This window comes from Lepus europaeus, chromosome 2, assembly GCF_033115175.1.
Source record: "Lepus europaeus isolate LE1 chromosome 2, mLepTim1.pri, whole genome shotgun sequence".
Classification (NCBI taxonomy): domain Eukaryota; kingdom Metazoa; phylum Chordata; class Mammalia; order Lagomorpha; family Leporidae; genus Lepus; species Lepus europaeus.
Window position 1 is genome coordinate 48674567 of NC_084828.1, and position 22848 is coordinate 48697414.

Sequence of the window (22848 nt, forward strand, 5' to 3'; positions counted from 1 at the left end):
CTTCATTGTAAAGATTAATTGTCTTCAAAACCACTAACCAGTCAGTTTGGAATATGATTTTGTAAAAATGTTACACTTATAAATATGCCATACTATTAATGTGAAAGTCTCAGTGTATTTTATCATTCATTCTTATGTGTTTTCAGTAGGGTTTCTTTATTTTTATTTTTTAAAGATTTTATTTATTTATTTTAGAGGTAGATTTGTGGAGAGAGGGAGAGACAGAGAGAAAGGTCTTTCATCCGTTGGTCCACTCATCAGAGGCCGCAACAGCTGGAGCTGGGCCAATCCGAAGCTAGGAGCAGGGAGCTTCCTCTGGATTTCCCACATGGGGGCAGTGGCCCAAGGACTGGGGCCATCTTTTACTGCTTTAATAGGCTATAGCAGAGAGCTGGATCAGAAGTGGAGTGGGAGGGACTCGAACCAGTGCCCATATGGCATTCCAGCACACAGGCAGAGGCTTAGCCCATTACGCCATGGCACTGACTCTTCAGAAGGGTTTCATTTTGGGAGTAAGAACTATAAATGTAGATACAGGGAATACATCTCTTTGAAGTGCTTTACAAAAGGTGATAGTACCTATTCTCATGAATATACTGAGATCATCCCATAATTCTTCCATGGTTATTTACTGTTTGAGTAAAAAGTGACCCATTAACAAAGTAGGCATTTGGAATTGTTGGTGCCAGTTCTATGTATTATGTTTTTTGAAAGAACATAAAATATATGTTAATTTGATAAAATGTATGTAATGGTCAAGAAAAATTTTGTTTTTCTGCTCCCTCATGTTCATCCCTATGTATGAAATATTAATATTTCTTTGATCTGCTAATATATGCATCTCTAATGCATCCTCTTTGCTGATCATAGCATTCCTTGCCATTTATTAGAAGAAAATACAGGAAATGTACTCTTCTCAATCTTAACTCTTTTTAAAGGAGTTTTTCCTTACTTTTCAATAAAATATAAAAAGGAACAATAAAAGTAATAATCATGGGGTGATGTGGCAGTGTAGTGTATTGAATAGCTGAAACAAAAGAGCATTATTTAAGTTTCAAATGATTTGTAATCCTTCCATCATATAGCTTGTTACAAATTGTACTGCAGGAGTGGGGAATTTGGTGTAGTGGATAAGATCTCATTTGGGATGCCAGCATTCCATATTGGAGTGCTTGGGTTCGAGTCCCAAGTATCTGTTCCTCATTCCAACTTTCTACTAATGCACACCCTGGGAGGCAGAAAGTGATGATTCAAGTACCTGGGTCCCTACCACTCATTTCGAGATGCAGGGATGCACACCAAGTCCGTAGGCCTCCATGTTTTGACCTGGATGGTAGATAAATGGATGTTTACTTTATAGGTAGTCACCATACTATGATATTGTGTTTCATGTACCTTTTCTTAATGTGATTTTTCTTTGTAAGTGTGGTTAAAATAAGTTTAGAAATGATTCCTCAATGTATTATTCTTTGAATGATATAATCCAATATTAATAGTAAGAATGTGAGAAAAATAGAGAACTTCATAGTAAAGATTAATTAAGTCTTTGTAACTACTAACCAGTCAGTTTTTAATTCTTTGGAATCTGATTTTCTAAAAATTTTACTCTTATAAATACATCATAGTGTTGATGTGGAAGTCACAGGGGATTCACAGAGGAGTGAACAATGGATGGGAGATATTCTCTCTCTCTCTCTCTCTGTCTCTCTCTGTCTCTGTGTGTGTGTGTGCACTTCTGTTTCTCTGCATTTCAAATAAAACAAGAAAATTAAAACTGAAATACTTCACCATGTAAAAGAAAAATTATAACAAAAAATATATCACAAATTCATGGATCAATCGTGGAGGGTGTTCTGGGGATGAGGAAATGAAAGCCATGCCAATGGAAAGGACTAACACAAGGCTACAGGATTATCAGCAGATTCAGCCCCAAGAAATCAGGAATCAAACACAAGTCCAAAACTCTTCTCAACTCAATTTTATGGTACCTTCTTTCAATCTAAAGCCATCATTACTTTTGGAAAAATTTTCTAGGACACCTTGTTCCCTGACTTCCATTGGCCTCAACTCAGCCTCCTTGTGCTTGTCTACAAAAGTTAAATTCACAACTCTAATTTCACTCTTGGGCCCCCTCCCTGGGTATAGGAAGAAAGAATGAGAGATTGGTAGAAACTTGTGGTCTGATTTTTTTTATTAGCATAAACATGGGCAACTAAAACAACAGAAGATTCAGCAACAGATGGATGCAAAATGCCCTTCGTATTCAATATATTCAGAAACAGAATTAATTTTTAATACCACATATTAGCAACCATCTAATACACAGACAATCTCCTTGCATTTCCTCCCAGTAAAAATGTTGCTGCTGATGGACTACATAGAAATTAGTTATTTTAATCCAAAAGAAAGTGTTTTCCCATCCTTTCCTGGGATAGGCATTTTGGTTTGAATTTTACTACCATGTATTTATAAGACACTCAATAACCGTTTGCTCTATTAGGATATGGCTGAGTGAATGAATCATGGTATAGTAGAAGAAAGCACTGGACTGGAAACAAGAGAAATTGAAATTTCATTCTTAGCTTTTTTGGCTAACAAATGATGTGAGTATAAATAAATCATTGACTGTCTAAGTTTAATTTTATTAATTTGTGTAATAAACAAATGAATACATGAATCTGATGACCACTGAGATACTTTTAGTCAGCTGCGTGTTCCTCAGATTCTGTGAATGGTGAATAACACTCTATCTTCAATGATTCAGAAAAAAGAGAATAATTAAGTTTTTAATTCAGTGGTTGAAATAGAGTATATTCTTCGCTATCTAAAGGTTAGTTACCTGACACTTAGTAGTAGGTATGATTTATAGAACCCTTAAGATGTTTCAACTACTATACTAAGTACTTTACAAATACTTTGTCATTTAGTCCATTATGACATAATTAAAATCATTTTGTAGATCAACTCAGGTCTTGAAAGTTTGAAGAACTTGACTAAAGGCCAGCAATTTTTCCTACTTGATAAGATATGACCTTGATTGTATAACTGTGGAGGCTGTGCTTTCAATTACTGAATCCAAGTAGGACTTGATGATAAAGGATCATCAGGTCAAATCTTTGGGTCAAGATAAGAGGGTCTGAGGTGTCTGTAACATTTTCAAAAATTGTTTTATTTCAAAGGTATAAATAGTTATATTCTTGTTGTGAAAATTAGAACAATTCATGGAAAAATGTGAGGTGTGCTCCTTACCCACCCATCTACTCTCACTCCATTCCCCTAAGTATAATCACCATCTGCAGACTATAGGTTAATGGTAATGTCAGTGACTATAAGAAGTCTCAAAAAAGCCCTCTAAGGAGATTATGATGTTCTGATTCTTGATCAGAGTACAGGCTGTCCAGATGTGTTTATTTTCCAAAAATAAATCAAGCTATATATTTCTGATTTGTACATTTTTGTGTATGTGCACAATATTCCAACGAAAACTTTTTGCAGAAAAGAGAATGAAGCACAAGCAAAATACACTGTTATTTCAGAACCTGCCTTTTGGAAAACAATGAAAATGGATTTGGGGACTGGCTAAGAGGACATTGCATGAAGTCCTGAAAAAGGATGATGACTGCCCAAACTAAAATTCTCTGTGGTTACTATGATGAAATACACATGTCCTCTCATGACCCAGGGATTCATTAGAGAAATGCAAGCGTGACATAACTTCGGCAGTCCTCCAAGAGTGGTTCTGCCAATCTCTCTCTGTATGTAAGAATTAAACAGAAGGAATTTTGGATTAGCAATTTTAAGTGCACAAATTCTGTATGTGCTAGACAGTTAATTGGTATCATTATGACATTTAAGCATTAATGAGGACTATCTCATCACCTCTACTCTTCCAAGAATGTCCACAGCCTACCCTCTGTCCCCTCTGGCCCCAAGACTCCTTGGTAGTGAGATATATCTCTGCCAGGGCAATGCTGTGTTATAAGGTGTGAACTGGAGTCTTCCCTCTCTTACAAGGAACTCCTGCCACACAGAGGCTCCTGTCACAAGCAGCACATGAGTACAGAGAAAAGAAAAACAGTTCTTAGAAAAGGAGACTCCTATGCAAGAAAAACTGCGTTTTCATAAATGGATCCTTGACTTCTTGTTCGAGCTGGGAACAGAGCTACAAAATGTTAGTTAGAAGGTACCAAATGGCTTGTAGAGGTGAAGCACTGCTGTGTGCTCCTCTCTTCTCTACTTGCTGCTTACAGCTTAGCAGTAAAGACAGAATCTACATTTGTACACAGCACTCATGTTTCACTTGAAGATTGCATGCTCATTGATGGGTATGCACCTGATGAAATTCTATACACAGGCCAAGCAAATCCTAGGGTAGCCCAGATTCAACAGGTAGGTAAATAGACGCCAACATTTGGTGAAAAAGTGGTAAACCACAGTGCAAAGGGCCATGCATCTTATAATGGGAAAACTTTATGGTCATATTTTTTAATCTACAAAAAATATACAGAAATGGTTAGGGGAATAGCTACACTTACATCCTGCAGTCTCCTTGTAGAAACATTACTGAGAAACCCAGGGCTTGCAGTTTTTTAAAAAAGAAGCTGGTATGTATTTAAGAGAAAATTCCTAGAAAGCTGAAGCCATTGTGTTGGTGGAGAGTAAAGACATTTATGGAGTTGGATAATGTTCACATATGCTGCGTGAATCCCTTCATAATTAATCTTCTTCCATTATGAGTAGATAATCAGTTTTTGTTAGTGCTTGATGATTTTGTTAAAGTTTATTAATTCCCAATCAGTATTTCCTCAGAGTGTAAGGTGGAACAAATGGAAGGATATCAAATACTTCAAATACTTCAGTATTTGGACTATACTGGCAAGGCAATTGTGATGTAGTACCAGTATTTGATAGAATCACATGTGATCAGATAATTAATATTCCCTACAACAATGTTCAGAAAGAACAAAAATATATTTTAGAAATTATATACTTTTTGGAAAATTGTTTCACTGGTTACATTTCTACTGCATTTCAAGTTTTTCACTTATGCTATCTCTAAATGTTATAGCAATAATAAAAAGTATCAGCTCCCATTTTGTAGGTGAAAAAACTACTGAGGCCTAGAAAAGATAGGAGAATTTCCCACAGCCAAAAATTAAGGACTGAACTACCAGATGCCTATTTAAGATCCATTTTCTATGAGCAATGGAACCTCAACTTTGTTGGAGTTGGCAATGTATTTGGCCCAAACAATTTTTCATTGTTTTCTTTGCATAGCTAATAGAAACTATTTGGCTGATAAAATATACCTGCAAGGTGTTGCATATGGCTTCAGGAAAGGCACTTTCTTCAAAATAGGATTTAGATGATATGAACATCATTGCCATTTCTGTTGCCTGGAACAATGACCATTAAACCAGAATGGTAGGATAGAGACTTGGAAGAAGTATGGGTCCCAAAGAAGTTGTGGAGCTGTTTTCCAGCTTTTATATGAAAGAAAAATAAAACTGTCATCTTTCTTATGCCAGGATTATTTTTCTTTTTATTTACATTTTTATTTATTAGTATAAAGATAACTGATTTCATATATTGCATAGATATGACTCTATTAATATGATGATCCTTTCCTTTGTCCCTCACTCCTCTTCCTTTTCTATTAAAATATTTTTATATGATAACATACTTTCAATTTACTTCATAATCACAGGCTTAATACACACTTTTTTGGTAATTTTAAAAATTTTGCTTATATAGATTTTGAACATGATACTCCCCCCCACTTCCCTCCTACCTATACTCTCTCCTTTCTTCCTCTTCCCTCTTCCTTTCCCAGCTTAATGTCAGATCATTTAAATAAAGAATTCTGGAAGTTAAAAGTAGACCACTGTTCTGCAAGAGTTATAAACAATAATCAGATCACAACATGTTAATTTTTCTCATATACATTATTTTTATACTCTATATATTGGCTACCACAAATCAGAAAAAATGTATGGTATCAGATTCTTGGGTCTGGCTTATTTCACTAAGCAAAACAGTTTCTAGTTACATCTACTTTGTTTCAAAAGACAGGATTTCATTATATTTTTATGGCTCAGTAGTATTACATGGTGTTTATATACCATATTTTTAATCAAGTCATTAGTTGTTGGATACCTGGGTTGATCCCATATGTTAGCTATTGTGAATGAGGTGCTATGAACATGGGGATACAGGTAACACTTTCATGTACTGATTTCATTTCCTTTGAATGAATTTCCAGGAGTGTGATTATTGGATGATATGATAGATCTATTTTCAGATTTCTGAGGGATCTCCATACTGTCTTCCATAATGGTTGTAGTTGTTTACATTACCACCAACAGTGGATTAGGGTACATTTTTCTCCATATTCTTAGCAGAATTTTTTTAAACTTTTGGATGACAGCCAATCTAACTAGGGTAAGGTGGCATCTCATTGTAGTTTTTATTTGAATTTCCTTGCTGTCTAATGATCCTGAGCACATCAATCATGTGTCTGTTGGCCATTTATATTTCATTCTTTGAAAAATGCCTGTTCATGTCCTTTGCTCATTTCCTAACTGGATTGTTTGTTTTGTTGGTTGAATTTCTTAATCTACTTATACATTCTGGATATTAATCCTTTATTAGATTCATAGGCTGCAAATTTTTTCTCCCATTCTGTCAGTTGCCGTTTAACTTTGCTGAGTGTTTCCTTTCTTGTGCAGAAGCTTTTTACCTTGATGTAATCCCATCTGTCTATTGGTTTTGTTGCCTGTGCTTCCAAGGTCTTATCCCAATAAATCGTTGCCTATGTAAATGTCTTGTAGTGTTTTCCCTCAAGTAATTTTTTTTTAAAATTATATGTATGATACATTTCAAATCAATTTTTTTCTGTAAGGTATGATTATAGATGTTTCATTTGTCTAACCTAATATTTAAAAATTATTTTATTTATTTATTTGAAAGGCAGAGTTACAAAGAGAAACAGAGAGAGAGAAAGAGAGAGAGAAAGAGAGAGATCTTTCATCGTTGGTTCACTCTTCAAATGCCTGCAATAACTAGGGCTGCGCTGTGCTGAAACCAGGGACCAGGAGCTTCTTCCAGATCTCTCATATGGGTGCAGGGGCCCATGGACCTTGACAACTCTCTGCTGATTTCCCAGGCCATTAGCAGAGAGCTGGATTGGAAGCAGAGCAGTCAGAACTCAAGCCAGATCCCATAAGGGATGCTGGTGCTGCATGCCATGGTTTAACCCACTGCACCACATTTCTAGCCCCTCTTCATATAATTGAAGGAATCAGGTGATAGATTTAGATCTTTGACCCACTGTAAGCTGATTTTTGTATAAGGTGTAAGATAGGGCTCTTGCTTCATGCTTCTGCATGTAGAGATCCAATTTTCCCTGCACCCTTTGCTGGAAAAACTGTCATTTATCTAGGTAGATTTTAACTTGTTTGTCAAAATTGATTGTAGATGCATGCCATTTTTAAATTTATTATTGATTTAATCTCCATCTTGTTTATGGGTCTATGTAGGTTTTCTATTTCTTAAAAAATTGTATTAGTGAAGAAATTTAACCATTTCTTGTTTTTCAAATTTGTTGGCATATAGCTGTTTGTAATAATTCCAGATGATTCTTGTTTTTCTGTGGCACCAGATGTAACATCTCTATTTTCATCTTTGATTTTATTAATTTGGGTCTTCTCCTTCCCCTCTTTTTGGTTAGTTGTGCAAATGGTTGATGAATTGTATTTTTTTTTTAAAAAAAAAACAGTCATCATTTTGCATTTTTATGGCAATTTTGTTTATTTCTTATCTAATTTTTGTTGTTTCTTTCCTCCTACTAATTTTAGGTTTGGTTTGTTCATATATATATATATATATATATATATATATATAGGTCCTTGGGATGCATTGTTAGATCATTTATTTTTTGCCTTTCCAATTTCTTAATATAAGAACTGATTGCTACAAAATTTCCTTTTGGCACTGCTTTTAGTGTATCCCGTATGTTTTGAGATATTGTGTTGTTATTTTCATTTGTTTAAATTAACTTTTGATTTCCTTTTTGATTTATTTTATGAACCACCACTCATTATTGAGCATGCTATTCAGTCTCCATGTGTTTGTATTCAGGGTCTTAGTCTACCTGTACAAGCATGGACTGGGTCCGAGGAAAGGTAAGTGCGCCACTCGCCCGTTCCCCAGCCTCCTGATCCCGGAGACAGTCAGAGGCAGCGGGGAGCCAAGTCTGGCAAGAACTTGTTTATTTCGCGTGTAACAGAGCCTTTTATAGCACAAAACTGCAGAGTCATTGGGGCAGGGCATAAAGACCAACCAATCACTTAAAGGGTCATTTTCTGGGGCGAATTTCATAGGACTAGCCATATGTCTATACACTTGCTATCAGTTGTTGCCACTTCCCCTGATGTTGCATAGCCAATAAGTTTTAGTGGTAAACAACTTCGAGTTCCACCCACCTTACTTCCTCTGGGCGCCATCTTTGAATTGCTTCTTGTAACTAATTTCCCCACATTTGTATATTTTCTATAGTTTTTTTTTGTTAATTTTCAGCTTCATTTCATTGTGGCCAAAAAAGATACAACATATATTTTCAGTGTTTTTGAATTTGTTAGACTTTTCTACATGTCATGTATGGATTTTCTTATTTCTTTAGTTGCTTGTCTGTGTTTTTGAGTAATCTTATAATCATTTTTTTGAATTCCTTTTCAGGCATTTTGTTAATCTCTCATCTTTACTATAGACACATCTTCCTATTGAATTGATCCTTTAATCATATACAAAGCCTTTCTTTGCCTCTTTTAACAGGTTTTGAGTTAAAGTCTATTTTGTTTGATATTAGGATGGCTACATCTGCTTGTTTTTGCTTTTCATTATCATGAAATATCACTTTCCATTCTTTTCTTTCAGTTTGCATGTAGCTGTGTTGGTGAGATGTGTTTATATTGAGCAGAAAATCAATGGGTCTTTTTTTTTAAACCATTCGACCCTTCTGTATCTTATAACTGGAGAATTTCAGCTGTTTACATACTACATTATCATTTATAAGTACTGATTTGTTCCTACAATTTTCCATAAATACCCTATGGTTTGCTTTGGATTTGTTTTGTACTTTTACTAGGAGATTTTTCTGTCTTTACATTCTTTTTTAAAAAAAAAGATTTATTTTATTTATTTGAAAGACAGAGTTACAGAGAGAGGTAGAGACAGAGAGAGAAAGAGGTCTTCCATCTGCTGGATCACTCCCCAGATGGCTGCAATGGTGGGAGCTGCACCAGTCCAAAGCCAGGAGCCAAAAGCTTCTTCCAGGTCTCCCACATGGGTGCAGGAGCCCAAAGACCTGGGCCATATTATACTGCTTTCCCAGGCCATAGTTGGATTGATAGAAAGCTGGATGGAAGAGGAGCAGCCGGGACTCAAACTGGTACCCATATGGGATGCTGGCGCTTTAGACTAGGGCTTTAACTAGCTGTGCCACAGTGCTGGCCCCCTGCCTTTACATTCCTTAATAGTGATGACTGTCATTCTCTGTTTCTGTGTATAGCATGACCTTAAGGAGCATTTGTAAGACTGGACAAGGGGTTATAATTCTTTCAACTTCTATTTGTTTTGGGAGGTCTTTATTTCACTTTCATTTATGAAATAGAGCTTTCCTGGGTACATTATTCTGGGTTGGAAATTTCTTTGTTTTATGACTTGAATTATGTCTCTCCATTATAATCCAAGTCCTAAAACAAAGGATAGGTCTCTCCATTCTATCTTAGCCAATAGGAGCCTAATGAAAAATTAGCTGTTATACTAATTGAGGTCCTCTGCAGGTAATCTGGCATTTCTCTCTTGCACATTTTAGAACCTTTTCTTTGTTTTATTGTTGAAAATTTGACTATAATGTGTCATGGTGAAGATCTTTTCTGATCATTTATATTAGGAGTTATATGTGCTTTCTGTATTTGGAAGTCCTTTTCTTTCTCTAAATTAAGAAAGTTTTCTGCTATTATTTTGCTGAATAGTACTTCTGACCATTCCATCTTTCCACACTTTATGGAACTCCTAAGACACATATGTTTTGTCACTTGATAGTATCCCATAAATCTTGAACACTATTTTCAGTTTTTCTCCTTTTTTTCTGACAGATATTTTCAAGGATTTCTCTTCTAGCTCAGACATTCTTTCTTCTGCCTCACCAAATCTCTTGAAACTTTCTACTGCATTTTCTATTTTACATATTGAATTCTTCATTTCTAACATTTCAACTTGATTTCTCATCAATATTTCTATGTTTCAGCAAAATTTTTCATCTCTATCATGCACGGATTTCTTTATCACATGAATTTGTTTTTCTATGTTTCTCAGTAATTTTATGATCTTTCTTTTGAATTCATCTTCAGGCATTTCATCAATCACTTTATCTTTATAATCTAATATTAAAGTGTTGTTGTGTTCCTTTTGGGGCGTCATGTAGTCTTCCTTGTTTTTGTTGTTTGCATTTCTATACTTACTTTTAGGCATTTGTATAAACATTTATTGGTTTTCTTCACTGTTGTATTTCATGTTTGAACTATTCCTCTGTAGCTTAGTGGAGTGTCAGTTCCTTCAGTGGATATCCAGAGGTATATGCTGGGTGTCAGGCCAGGGAATTCTGCTCACTGCTCAAGTGTAGGGGGAGAATCAAGGGTGACACCCAAGTTGGACATGGTAGATCTCCTCTATTGTCAACAGGTGAGACAGTATGATCATGGGTGTTGGTGTAATATTTAAAACTTTAAATTAATTTAAAACTTTAAAAGATGAAAACTTTAATAAAAATTTGAAAATGTTGCCGATCGCATTTCCTCTCTTCCAAGGTGATCAATGCCTGGGCTTGGCCCATAGTGGCTACAATCTCCACTCATATAGGCTCATGAAGCACAAAAAGGATCTATATGGTCCTCAGTGTGAGCATGAAATCCTCTACAATGACCCATCCCAGGCAGTCAGGGAGCTCTGAGCCTCTAATGCCAGACACAGTGATTGCCCAGAGACCCAGATATATTGCACACCCTATTGTACAGTCACAGAATTCTCACATAGTGCACAAGGCTCTCACAGTCATGGGGTGCAGAGGATCCAGTCTCAGCCCAGCAAGCCTGCTCTGTCCACAGATAAAGCAGAGACATTTCCAGAGCCAGCACCTCACAGTGCTAAGTGGGTGCCAAGATCCCGGCCAATCCTTCCAACAAGATTCTATGTTAATGGGGAACATGGGTTTTTCCCTCTAGTAACCATGAAGCCTCTTGTAGCATTAGGATGGTGCTTTCTCCTGGCTGGTCACCAGGCACTCTTGTGCTTTTCCTTCACTGGATTATGTGGGTACCCTGCCCCCAGCTAGGGCTCTAGGCTGGTCTCAAAGTCAGTATAGGCTGCAAGGCTCTCCATCTGGCAGTATCACCAGTGGCATGGGCTGCCACAGTCTGCTCTCACCTCACTCTCAGAAGCTGGCCTCTTCTGCAGCTTCTGCTGTGTTTGTCATGGGTGGTGTCCTTGTTCACTGCTGCATGTCTGCACTTTCCATGCTGCAGCCTCTTATTTCCGTGGAATTTCCATGGCAAACGTCTCTCCAGCTCTCCAAGGGAATGAACTTTCTCTTTTCTTCTGTTATCCTCCCCTTGTCAAAATCAGTATGTCTTTTCTCTTTTCAGACATTTGGAATCCTGGAACTTTTATTTTTTAACATACACTCTGTGTAATGTATTTCATATGTTGACCATTGAGAAACCATGTTAAACCTTTCCCCTTAACCAATGCCTTGTGGAGCATTATCTTACCCAAACTTGCAATGTTCAATGCAGGAAAAATATATCTTGGTGTCTTTAACAGTTAAGGATGGAGTGAAGAAGAATATACAAGAAAGAAAAAAGAACAACATTATGGCTTAAACAAGACAAGGGCTATAATCTCTTCTGACATAATTCCTGCTGTGGTATGAATACCGAAGATGATTCCTGAATTTTAGTAAGCCAGGTCAAGGAATTACATCTGGCATTCATTATAGAGATTTCTTTGTAAAGCATTAAATTTCTGCTAATTGATGTTGTTGGCACAAATTGTACCAGATGAACCACTTTTGCAGGGTTCCAAGTTGCCTTTCCTCTTCTTAATTATTAAAGATTAATTTTATTTTTAAATATTTATAGTAAATTGCCAATACCTTTCCTCAAAGGACATAATTTAAAACTTTAAAAGATGAAAACTTTAATAAAAATTTCAAATTGTTGCCAATATTTTTGCAGCAGCCATTAAGGGATTTCAATTTAACTGTTGCATGGTAAAGGTGACGATTATGAGAAAGCAAAATTCAGGTCACACATGGAATGAAAAAAATGTCCATCAGCAAAATGACAACATAAGCCATCTTCTACTTTCATGAAAGTAGAATGGGCAACAAAATGAAATGTGGAAATCTAGTAAAGCCAATATACTTGTTTGAAGAGAGAGTGAGATATTTTACAAAATCTGTAGTTTTACCTGACTACCCCATATCCATTACTAGTTTTTCATACATGCTCTTATATCTTTAATTCTATTTTTTCCAATTTATTTCTCTTCACCTAGGCTTGAGTTAAGTTAATTTCTTTTATAACACCACCACTATTAGTGCTGCTACTGTTTTTCCAACCTTGCCCTCAGCCAGTTAGGTGTACTGTCAGTGTGATATCGATTTTGAAGATATGCTGTCAATTTCATCATTTTGAAGAAGCATCTCTCTGCTCCCACGTCAGTTGGGTGATCTCTAAGCCTGATGTAGTTTCAGTTTTGGGATCTCTATTGGCTCTCTTCTTCAGAATTCTCTCTTTTTTTTTCTCTTCCATACCAACTCCTAATTTCCTAGCTTTCCTGATTTTAATTTCGATTCATCTCTCATTTTAATGTGACACAGTATTTAGTATTATCCTGTAAAAGTTGCATGAGAGGTAATCTTTTAAAGTTTTGAATGTTTGAAACTGTCTTTATTGTACTCTTATTTTAAATTGATACTTTTATTTATGAAGAATTCTGTACAAGAAATTATGTCTCATTGTAATTGTGATCATGCTGATCTCCTCTCTTCTAGCTTCCATGTGATTGTTGATTAATCTTGTATCATTCTTGTTCTTGATCACTGCATAAAATCTGATCTTTTTGCCGTTAAGGCTTTTCAAAGCGTTTTGTCATCCCTAGGGACCTGAAATATCACAAAATGTCTCATAGTGCAAGTCTATTTTATGTACTCTGTCAGAACTCTTTTGTGAGGTCTTTCAATTTAGCAGCTCATGTTTTTCAGTCCTCTGAATTTTGCCTGCATTATTTACTTTGTCGGTTTTTCTCTCTTTTGCTTCTATTTTTTTGTTTAATTAATATTATTTGGATGTTGAACTTCTAATTTTATTATGTTTTTGTCTTGTTTTTCCTTCACTTTGCCATGTTTTCTTGGTTTTGTCTTCTCTTATATTGATTATTTAATAAATATTATTATGCCTTTTATTTTCCAGAACTACTTTTGTTGTCATTTTCTTTCTTTTTTTTTGGTAGTGTGACACATATTCCTTTTTTCAATAGTGTGACACAATATAGATTTTAAGATTTTTTAATAGTTATTATTTTTATTTTCTTATGTTAAAGGAAGACAGATTAAAAGATAAGGTCAGGTAAAGAGCTGCCATCCACTAGCTCACTGCCCAAATGCCTGCAATAGCCAACGCTGGCATAGTCCAAAGCCAGGAAGCCTGGTATTCAATTTGGATCTCCCCCATGGGCAGCAGGGACCGAAGTGCTTGAGCCATCAGTTACTGCTTTCCCAGAAAATGCATTACCGGGAAGCGGAAATCGGATTTAGAGCAGAGACTTGAACTCAGGCCCTGTGATATGGGATGTGGTCATCCTAAGCAGTATCTTAATTGCTGCCCAAAACCCTAACCCTCACTTAGTGAGAGATCACATTTCCAATCTCCCCTTGAGTCTTGCTAATGGGAAGTGAGCAGAAACAGTGTGTTTATATTTTCAAGGCCAAAGAATTAGGAACTAAGTATGACTCCTAGTTCATTTCTTTCATCATTTGCCAGGTGAATATATAGAACTCCACAAACAGATGGAGAAGTTACAAAATGGTGGGAGTCTGGGAACCTGAATGACTATGTAGAGCACAGCCATCTGTCAATCTCATTCGTAAGTGGATTTTGTACTGATGATACAGTAGATGTCTGAGATGTTAAGTTTAGAGGTGCTTGGGTATGTCTATTGAATATTGCTGGAGAAGGGGCTCTCAACCTTCAGGCTGGACTTGTTCTTCTACTCTTGTGATGATGCCTCTGCCCTCTGTCGTGCCTGGTGCTCCTGCAGTAGAGCAAACCTCAGTTTTGCTCTGCCTTCACAACAAATATCTGGTATTCTGCCAGAGGGAGAGAGACAAGATGGTCAACTTCACAGAGTTAGTGAGAGACCCGGAGGGTGTAATGGCTTCTTAAACTCGGCTTTCAAACAATCCTGCAGGTACCTTTCTCTGAAGGGAGGAAAGAACTCCCACTTTGACTATGACCCTGTCGGAATAAGATCGAAGTCGGCCAACCCTAAAGGCTTCCATAGCCTCGGCAACTCATGACTAGAGCCTAGGGAGATTACTGACGCCATAAACAAGAGTGTCAAATTGTTAAATCAACATCAAGAGTCACTGTGTACTTACGTCCCATGTGGGATCTGTCCTTAATGGGTTGTCCAATGTGAAGTAATGATATAGCTAGTACTGAAACAGTATTTTTACACTTTGTGTTTCTGTGTGGGTGCAAACTGATGAAATTTTTACTTAGTATATACTGAATCGATCTTCTGTATATAAAGATAATTGGAAATGAAAAAAAAAAAAAACCCGGTGTTAAATTGGAAATGGCATAGAAAATTAATTAATTTTTAAAAAATATATTATGTAGGATCTCTGTCTTTAATGTGCTGTACACTGTTATTTAATGCTATAACTAGTACTCCAACAGTATTTTTTCACTTTGTGTTGCTATGTGAGGGCAAACTGTTGAAATCTTTATATATACTAAACTGATCTTCTGTATATAAAGAGAACTGAAAATGAATCTTGATGTGAATGGAAGGGGAGAGGGAGCGGGAAAGGGGAGGGTTGCGGGTGGGAGGGAAGTTATGGGAGGGGGAAGCCATTGTAATCCATAAGCTGTACATTGGAAATTTGTATTCATTAAATAAAAGATAAAAAAAATAAAAAAAACAAAAAAAAACAAAAACAAACAAACAAAAAAAACAATCCTGCTGTTTGTTAGCATTACTTTCCCCCCTATTCTTTCAGAGTTACTTGGTCTTCTTAGTGGTGGTCTCTGGGAGATTCTGTCCTGTGTTTCAGGAAGTTTCTCAGCATTTCGTGTTGGGCCTAGAATTCAGCTTTCATGTGTGCTGAGTAATTTGTCATTCACTCACCTGTTTCTGTGTTTCAAAGCTGTGACCCTTTTGTCTCTTTTCCAATATTCTTTGTCCATGCCTTTAACAGATACAATATATTGGGCATTTCAAAGACAGCAGAAAGTGCTTTCAATTTACCATCTTTATCTGGAAATTTAGAAAACTATTTTAAATTAAAATCAAGTCAGTTTTATAAATTTCAGAACAGCAGGATATCCGGTATCTTTCTTTTTCTTTTCTTTCTCCTTCCTCGCCTCTCTCCCTTCCTTCTGTTGCCCTGCCCTCCCTGCCCTTTCCTCCTTCCCTTCATTTCCCTTCCTTCCTTTACTCTCTTTCGCTCCCTCCCTCCTTTCTTTCACTCTTCTTTTTCTCTCCTCTCTTCTTCTTTCTTCTTTTAACTCCCTCCCTCCCTTCCTTCTGTTGGTTTTTCCTCTCTCCTTTATTGTTTGATGACTACATGGGATTATTCAGTTTAAGGGCCAGATCTTGCTTACAATTGCCTTAGTAAGAGGGAATTGGAGAAGTGAGTGATTTACTAGTAGAATTCATTTTTCTGCTGTCATTGTTTCTGTAGTTGCTATTCAGTGTCATTTTGTAAACTGATTTAACAACAGAGTTCACTGCTGCATTTATGCCTTTCCTGGTCCAGACCCTTGCACGTGTTCCGTGGTGGAGATTAATCTCATTCCTTCAGCAGACGTTCTCCATATTTTGTTAGAATTGCATCTTTTTATTTCATATTCTTATTCTTTGTCTTTCAGGTAAATAAAAAATTTAAAGTTATTTAAAATATGCAAATCATTATTTACTTCTATTATTTTAATAGAATCTGTTGGTGGATTATAAAATTGTACTTTGAGTGAGCCACATCTGCCATCAAATTATTAAGATTACGGTATAAGGGCTCATGCAAAGACCAGTGGTTGTTTGCAGCTTATAGCAATTTCCCATAAAAATTTAATTGATTTTACTTATATAATATTTATATCCTGTTTACTTGGGAGAAACATTGGAAGAGCCTTATGGAACTAAGTGTAGTGTGAAGTAGGAAAGTTTTAAAATTGAAAGAAATAGAGGAATAGATATCCCTGGGGCCCTAAGTTTATTTTATAAAGGGGGGCAGATCAGTATAAATAAAAGATAAATTAATTTCACATAGATCCACATCCTAATCTTTGTGCTGCAAACAAACTAGTTGTGTAAACTTGGTCCAGCTTCTGAATTTCAGTATGCAGCTCTGGTAAACAGATATGAGCTGTAGTCACCTTGGCTGGTTGAGTATGTCCCACAGCAAAGCCTTAACGGAAAACTCCTTTCTGAGGTTTCCTTTGCTATTTCTTCTGGGATCTCTGGGTGGAGAATGTTTCCAATTGCTTACGACAGCCAGAGCTGGGCCAGGTCAAAGCCAAAAGCCAGGAATTCAGTCTGGGCCTCTCATGTGCATAGAAGGGACACAATCACTTGAGCTATCACCACTGCCTCCCAAGGTCTGCATTAGAAGGAAGCTGGAGTCAAAAGCAAGAGCCAGGTATTAAACCCAGCTACTCTAATATGCTTGGTGTGTGTGTGTGTGTGTGTGTCTTAAGTGCCATGTCAAATCCTTGCCTCCCACACCACTAATTTTTTGCACTAAAATAACCTTATCTTTGAATTCCATTTTTTCGTGAATTTTTGAGGTCTCCGCCTACTTTTGCTGACTCAGTTGCTGAGCCTCTTTGCATTCTGATGTGGAGCTCCTCTGCTGTGTGCGCTCCAGGCCTCCCAGCCTGTGCTGCTGTTAACCTCCTTTACTCCATTCAAGTCTTATTAATCTTCTTAGAGTTGACTTTTTCACTCTAAAAATACCACATTCCCAGTAATGCTGATAACCCCTTAGTTACCTAGATTTCTCTTTTCCAGAGGATAGAACCGGCAGGCTAGGTTAAGGGATGATCAAGTACAGCCTTCAACTATTTTGCAAGCCTTACTCTGCTGCTCGATCTGGGCCACTATGGATTCAAAGGATTTTCTATGAGATTCCAGAGGGTCTCTTTTAACGCAACTTCCAAGCCTCAGACAAGATTGTAACTCAGTTGACACACAAGTTCCAAATCTCAGGACCCCAATCAAATGCAGATATTCACCTGAGCATGCGCCTTAGCGTCTGCTGCCAAGAATGCTCTGCCCAGATCACAGAGGTGACCACGAGGGGGCAGTGTTGCCTAACTTCATATTCAGCTTATCCCAAACCTTTTGTTGAACTCCTTTAGATGAATTGTGGTCTAAGTGAGATAATATAATTGCTGCAACTGTTGTTTTTTAAATACCTTCTATTTTATGTACTATTTGGTTTAATTTTCTTATGTTCCAAATAACATTTGTGGGTTTCTCTGCTCAATGAGTTTTAAATGACATTGCTTCAAATGCTAAAATTCTATAACACTTCTTCCATGGTTCTGTTTGTTTCCTTGCCTGTGTTAAATGCTCATGGTTTTCTCTGCCTATGGCTTTGGAAAATATACATGCTGCTTCTATTTACACAAACTTTTTTTTCCCTCAAAAATAAGTATCCACAGGAAATTCATTGCATTCACACTCTTTTAAGGGATTCATAAGAAGACATCAAGTTTTCTTTCCTTCCTCTGGGCTCATTATTCTCCTCATTGTCTTCTCCAAAAGCCAAATTCCTTCTGTTCTATCTCATAATCACCTAATCTGTGTATCTGTTGCTTGCACTTAGTTCAGCTAAGTTACAAGGAGACATCTCAAAGTACAATCTTGGTGGCATGGTTTGCATGTGTGAACGCTTTGTCAATGGAATGTTTATAATTTCAGATCTTTGAGCATATGCAAAAAGGCTCTTATACTAATCAGAATTTCCCAGGGTTGTTCTCCAGCAGTTACATGTGGAGTGGGTTAATTATGAACCAGTGCCTAAAAAAGTTTAGCACACCAAGAATATATCAGAAATATCTCAAATGAATATTAATGTTTTGAAATGTCTATGTAATTGAAATCAATTTAAATGTAAAAATAATTTGAAGAATGCTAATGTAATGGCAGAGTCCCACAGATAAATATGACAACACATTACAATATGTCTGAGGCTATGGCAGGGAACTGCATTCCGATTCGGCCATGGAAGAAGTCGATCTGGTTTCATTTTTTTCTCCTCTAAGTCTGTTTTGTTTTGAGTTTTCCTATTTGCATCCTTTAGTCAGAAGATTTTTGCTTTGGTCCTGTTGACTTTTCTGGGAAATGGCTCCTTTATTTCTATTTTGGCTTTGTTTGACATTGCTGACATAGCTTATACCCAGGTTTTGGTTTGGGAGTCATAAATAGGCTTCAATTTTAAAGCAATTAATATTTTTTTTCTATTTAAACATTTTTTAAAATTTATTTTAATTATGTGAAAGGCAGAGAGATGGGGGTAGAGAGGTGAGAGGCAGAGGAGGAGCACAGATATCTTCCATCTGCTGATCTATTCCTCAAATTCCTACAACAGCTATGGCTGGTCCAGTCCAAAAATGAGAGCTGGTAACCTAATCTGGTCTTCCACATGGGTGGCAGGTACCCAAGTACTTCAGCCATCACGTGCTGCCTCCCAGAGTCTGCAATAGCAGGAACCTAGAATCAGGAGAGGAACAGGGACCCAAAACCGGGTACTCTAATGTGAGCTGTTAGCATCCCAAGTAGATCTTAACCACTGTGATAAATGCCTGCCTCTGCAATTAATAGTGAAAAGATACATTGGCTAGACAATACTACACGATGTCACTTAAATGAGCTATCTCAGCCAATAAATATCAGAGAGTAGAGTGGTGGTTGAAAGGGGATGGGTGGGGAGGAAATGGGGGGGGGGAATGCTTTACAAAGTTTCAGTTACACCAGATGAGTACATTTTTGAGCTCTCTCATATAACATAGTGCCTATTGATAAAAATACTATATTGTACACTTAAAATTTTTGTTAGCAGGAAATTACTATGTCAAGTACTCTTACCACAAAACAAAAACAAAAGCAAAGGGGCATGAGAATACTTTTGGGGGTGATAAAGATGTTTATTATTTTGATTATGGTGAGTTTCATGGGTCCAAGCTCATCAATTGTAAACATTAAGTATATGCACTGTTTTGGATATAATTTATATATCAATAAAGCTGCTAAATATATAGATTTTTAAAAGGTTATGATATTTTCTTATTAAGTTACTTCAAAAGTCATTTGGAAAGGGCAAAGAAAGTATGGCTCTTCTCATTTTACAGTTGAAGAACTAAGGCTCAAGACATTAAGCAAGTTGTACCAGGTCATTGTATAATCCTTTGTATTATATTGTGCTTAACCATTTTTTACATGACTTCAGATACATTGTGTCATCAGAGATAGAGTTCTACATTCTCCATGCAATGAACTATCAAGTGTTATCTATTCCTCCTCATCTGCTTCTCCACCTGTTAAAATCTTTTCATTCCTTAAGTTTCTGAGCCTGTCCAGCTTTTTCTAACCTCCCACCAGAAGGGATCTACTACATTTGAACCCTCCACTAGCGCTTAATTACATCAGTCATATGACCCTTGCCACATGCTTCCTTCCCTGAATTATTTTCTGTATCTGATTTATTGACACATTACTTTTGGGTGACAAATGTAGGAAATTAGTAATTTTCATATACTTATAAAAGTTTATCATCTTGATTTTCTTGTAGTTGTGACTTAAGAAATGGCTGTTGAAATAACTAAATTTCTTTTTTCTTTCTCTTGTCTGCCATCATTGATATTGTCATTGCCACCCATATTTTAGCTACTAAACAATGTTTTCTGCCAGGGCAGTAGTGCTAGGAACACTTTGTAGTTTAAAAACAAATAAAAACAAAAGCAAAGCAAAAATAACATCCGTGTCTTTGCTTATTTTAATTTATTTTCCAGGGATTCTCATAGAATTGTTCCCTAAATCTGGCTTAATTTGTCTCCCCCTTCTTCAATTTCTTGTATTTAGAGCTGTATTTCTTTTCTCTGATTTTTCATGGGCACTTTGAGTACAAGACAAAAATGCTATCTACCTTCCAAGCTGACTATGCAAACTGAATAATATCATGAGTATACTATGTTTCACAGATATCTTCTTTTATGTGTTCTTCCATCACATAGTACAAAGCAGTTTTCATTCATGGTTTAAAATACTTAACACATTAGTTTATTGACTTTGGTTTTCCTTCCTGATCAAACTGAAACACTATGGACTGGAAATTGGACTGCAAATCTGATATTATTAGGTTTTCTATTACAAAAATTGTATTATCCTCCTGTTCTAAATAGGTTAGATATTTCCATCATTTCTGTCTTCTCAGAGGCTGTAACTGTATATAAACTGAGGGATTGCCATGTAATTCCTAACAAAATCAAGTAAATGGTTCAACTTGTCAATGTTTCAATATGGTCTTCTTATGACAGAGTTTAATATCAAGTTTCCTTACAGAAACAAAGAAATTCATTATTTTTAGACACAGCATTTCTATGGTCGATGGGAAAGCACTGATTTTTTTTTGTGTAATACATTCTCTAATTTTCCTTCTAGCTTTATGTGTTTAGTGACTTCAACTGTATCTGACACTAGTAGATTTCCATTAATGCTTGTGGAATGAGTACAAGACTATACAGAAAAAAACTGTCATCTACGCATATCTTCTCTATTCTGTTTGATTTTCTGATTTATGAGTTTAAAATGAATCTATAGGGAAAGAATATTCCACCATTTTCCAAGTGTGGTTTATGAAAGACTAATTTTATAAGAAATTGTAAGTATTACTACAAACAAAAACAAAGTGATAAAGTGTGTGGAAAATAAGAACTAGTATGAGAAATATCAGTGTTAAGTAGGTTTTGTTTTTTGCAGCAGGACTTCTTGTGGTTCTAATATGCTAATCTATGTTCGTAGACTCTAAGATAGTATGCACTATTACCCAAATTTACTTAAGTCCAGTATTAGTAAACCTCCTGGCTTTAAGTGACAGAAACACAGCTCAAAATGGCTTAACTTAAAGGTGGAATGAATCTAGGTGTGTATCTGAACAATCCGGGGTGAGACTGGCTTTAGGCATGCATTTCTGCATAGAGATGCTCAACTGAATCGACAAGACAAACTCACAGTTGGACACAAGGAATACATTTAACAGATCTATTCTACAACAGTGTTTATAGATTGTAATAATAAATTATCTGCTTGAAAATCCTGAGATTAAAACATGTTTATTTTCATTTTATTTGGAAGGCAGAGAGAGAAAGAGAGAGTCAGAGAGAAGAGACAGAAATCTTCCATCTGCTGTTTCACTCCCCAAGCCAAGAGCTGAGAACTCCATCCAGATCTTCCATGTGGACGTCAGGGACCAAACTATTTGGAACATCACCTGCTGTCTAGGTTGTGGATTAGGAGAAAACTGGATTGGAAATGGAGAAGCAGAAACTCCAACATGGGATGTAAGCATCTGAAGTGACAACTTAACCATTGCTTCAAAAGCCTGATTAAGAGGTATTTTAAGTGTTATTAAAAAAGGAATGTGAACCAATACATATGTTAATAAGATAGTTTATCATTTCACAATACATATACATTTTTCAAAAGATCATTTTGTCACCATAAAGAGATATAATCTTGAGTACTAGTTATAGCATTAAATCACAATGTACAGCACATTAAGAGATCCTACATGAGGAGTAAGTGCACAATGACTCCTGTTGTTGATTTAACAAATTGACACTATTGTTTATGGCATCAGTAATCACCCTAGGCTCTTGTCATGAATTGCCATAGCTATGGAAGCCTTTTGAGTTCACTGGCTCTGATCATATTTAGAGAAGGTCATAGTCAAAGTGGAAGTTCTCTCCTCCCTTCAGAGAAAGGTACCTCCTTCTTTGATGACCTGTTCTTTCCACTGGGATCTCACTCGCGGAGATCTAAGTCATTTTTTTTTTTGACAGAGTGTCTTGGTTTTCCATGCCTACAATACTCTCATGGGCTTTTCAGCTGGATCTGAATGCCTTAAGGGCTGATTCTGAGGCCAGAGTGCTGTTTAGGACATCTGCCATTCTACAAGTCTGCTGTGTATCCCACTTCCCATGTTGGATTGTCCTCTCCCTTTTCTATTCTATCGGTTAGTATTTTCAGACACTAGTCTTGTTTATGTGATCCCTTTGACTCTTAGTCCTATCATTATGATCAATTGTGAACAGAAATTGATCAAATGGACTAGTGAGATGGCATTGGTACATACCACCTTTATGGGATTGAATTGGAACCCCCTGGTACCTTTCTAATTCTACCGTTTGTGTTTCTATGTGGGTGCTAACTGTTGAAATCTTTACATAATATATACTAAACTGATCTTCTGTATATAAAGAGAATTGAAAATGAATCTTG

General features: G+C 36.4%; 1 protein-coding gene across 1 annotated transcript in view; it reads left to right on the forward strand.

Moving 5' to 3' along the window:
- The window catches only part of NSUN3 (NOP2/Sun RNA methyltransferase 3), a 277672-nt gene extending 255717 nt beyond the window's left edge, over positions 1-21955 (forward strand). The window contains exon 6 of the mRNA XM_062206702.1: positions 21703-21955. Within this exon, the coding sequence (XP_062062686.1) occupies positions 21703-21781 (79 nt within the window). The 3' untranslated portion in view covers positions 21782-21955. The remainder of the gene's footprint in view (positions 1-21702) is intronic.
- Positions 21956-22848: the final 893 nt, after the last annotated feature.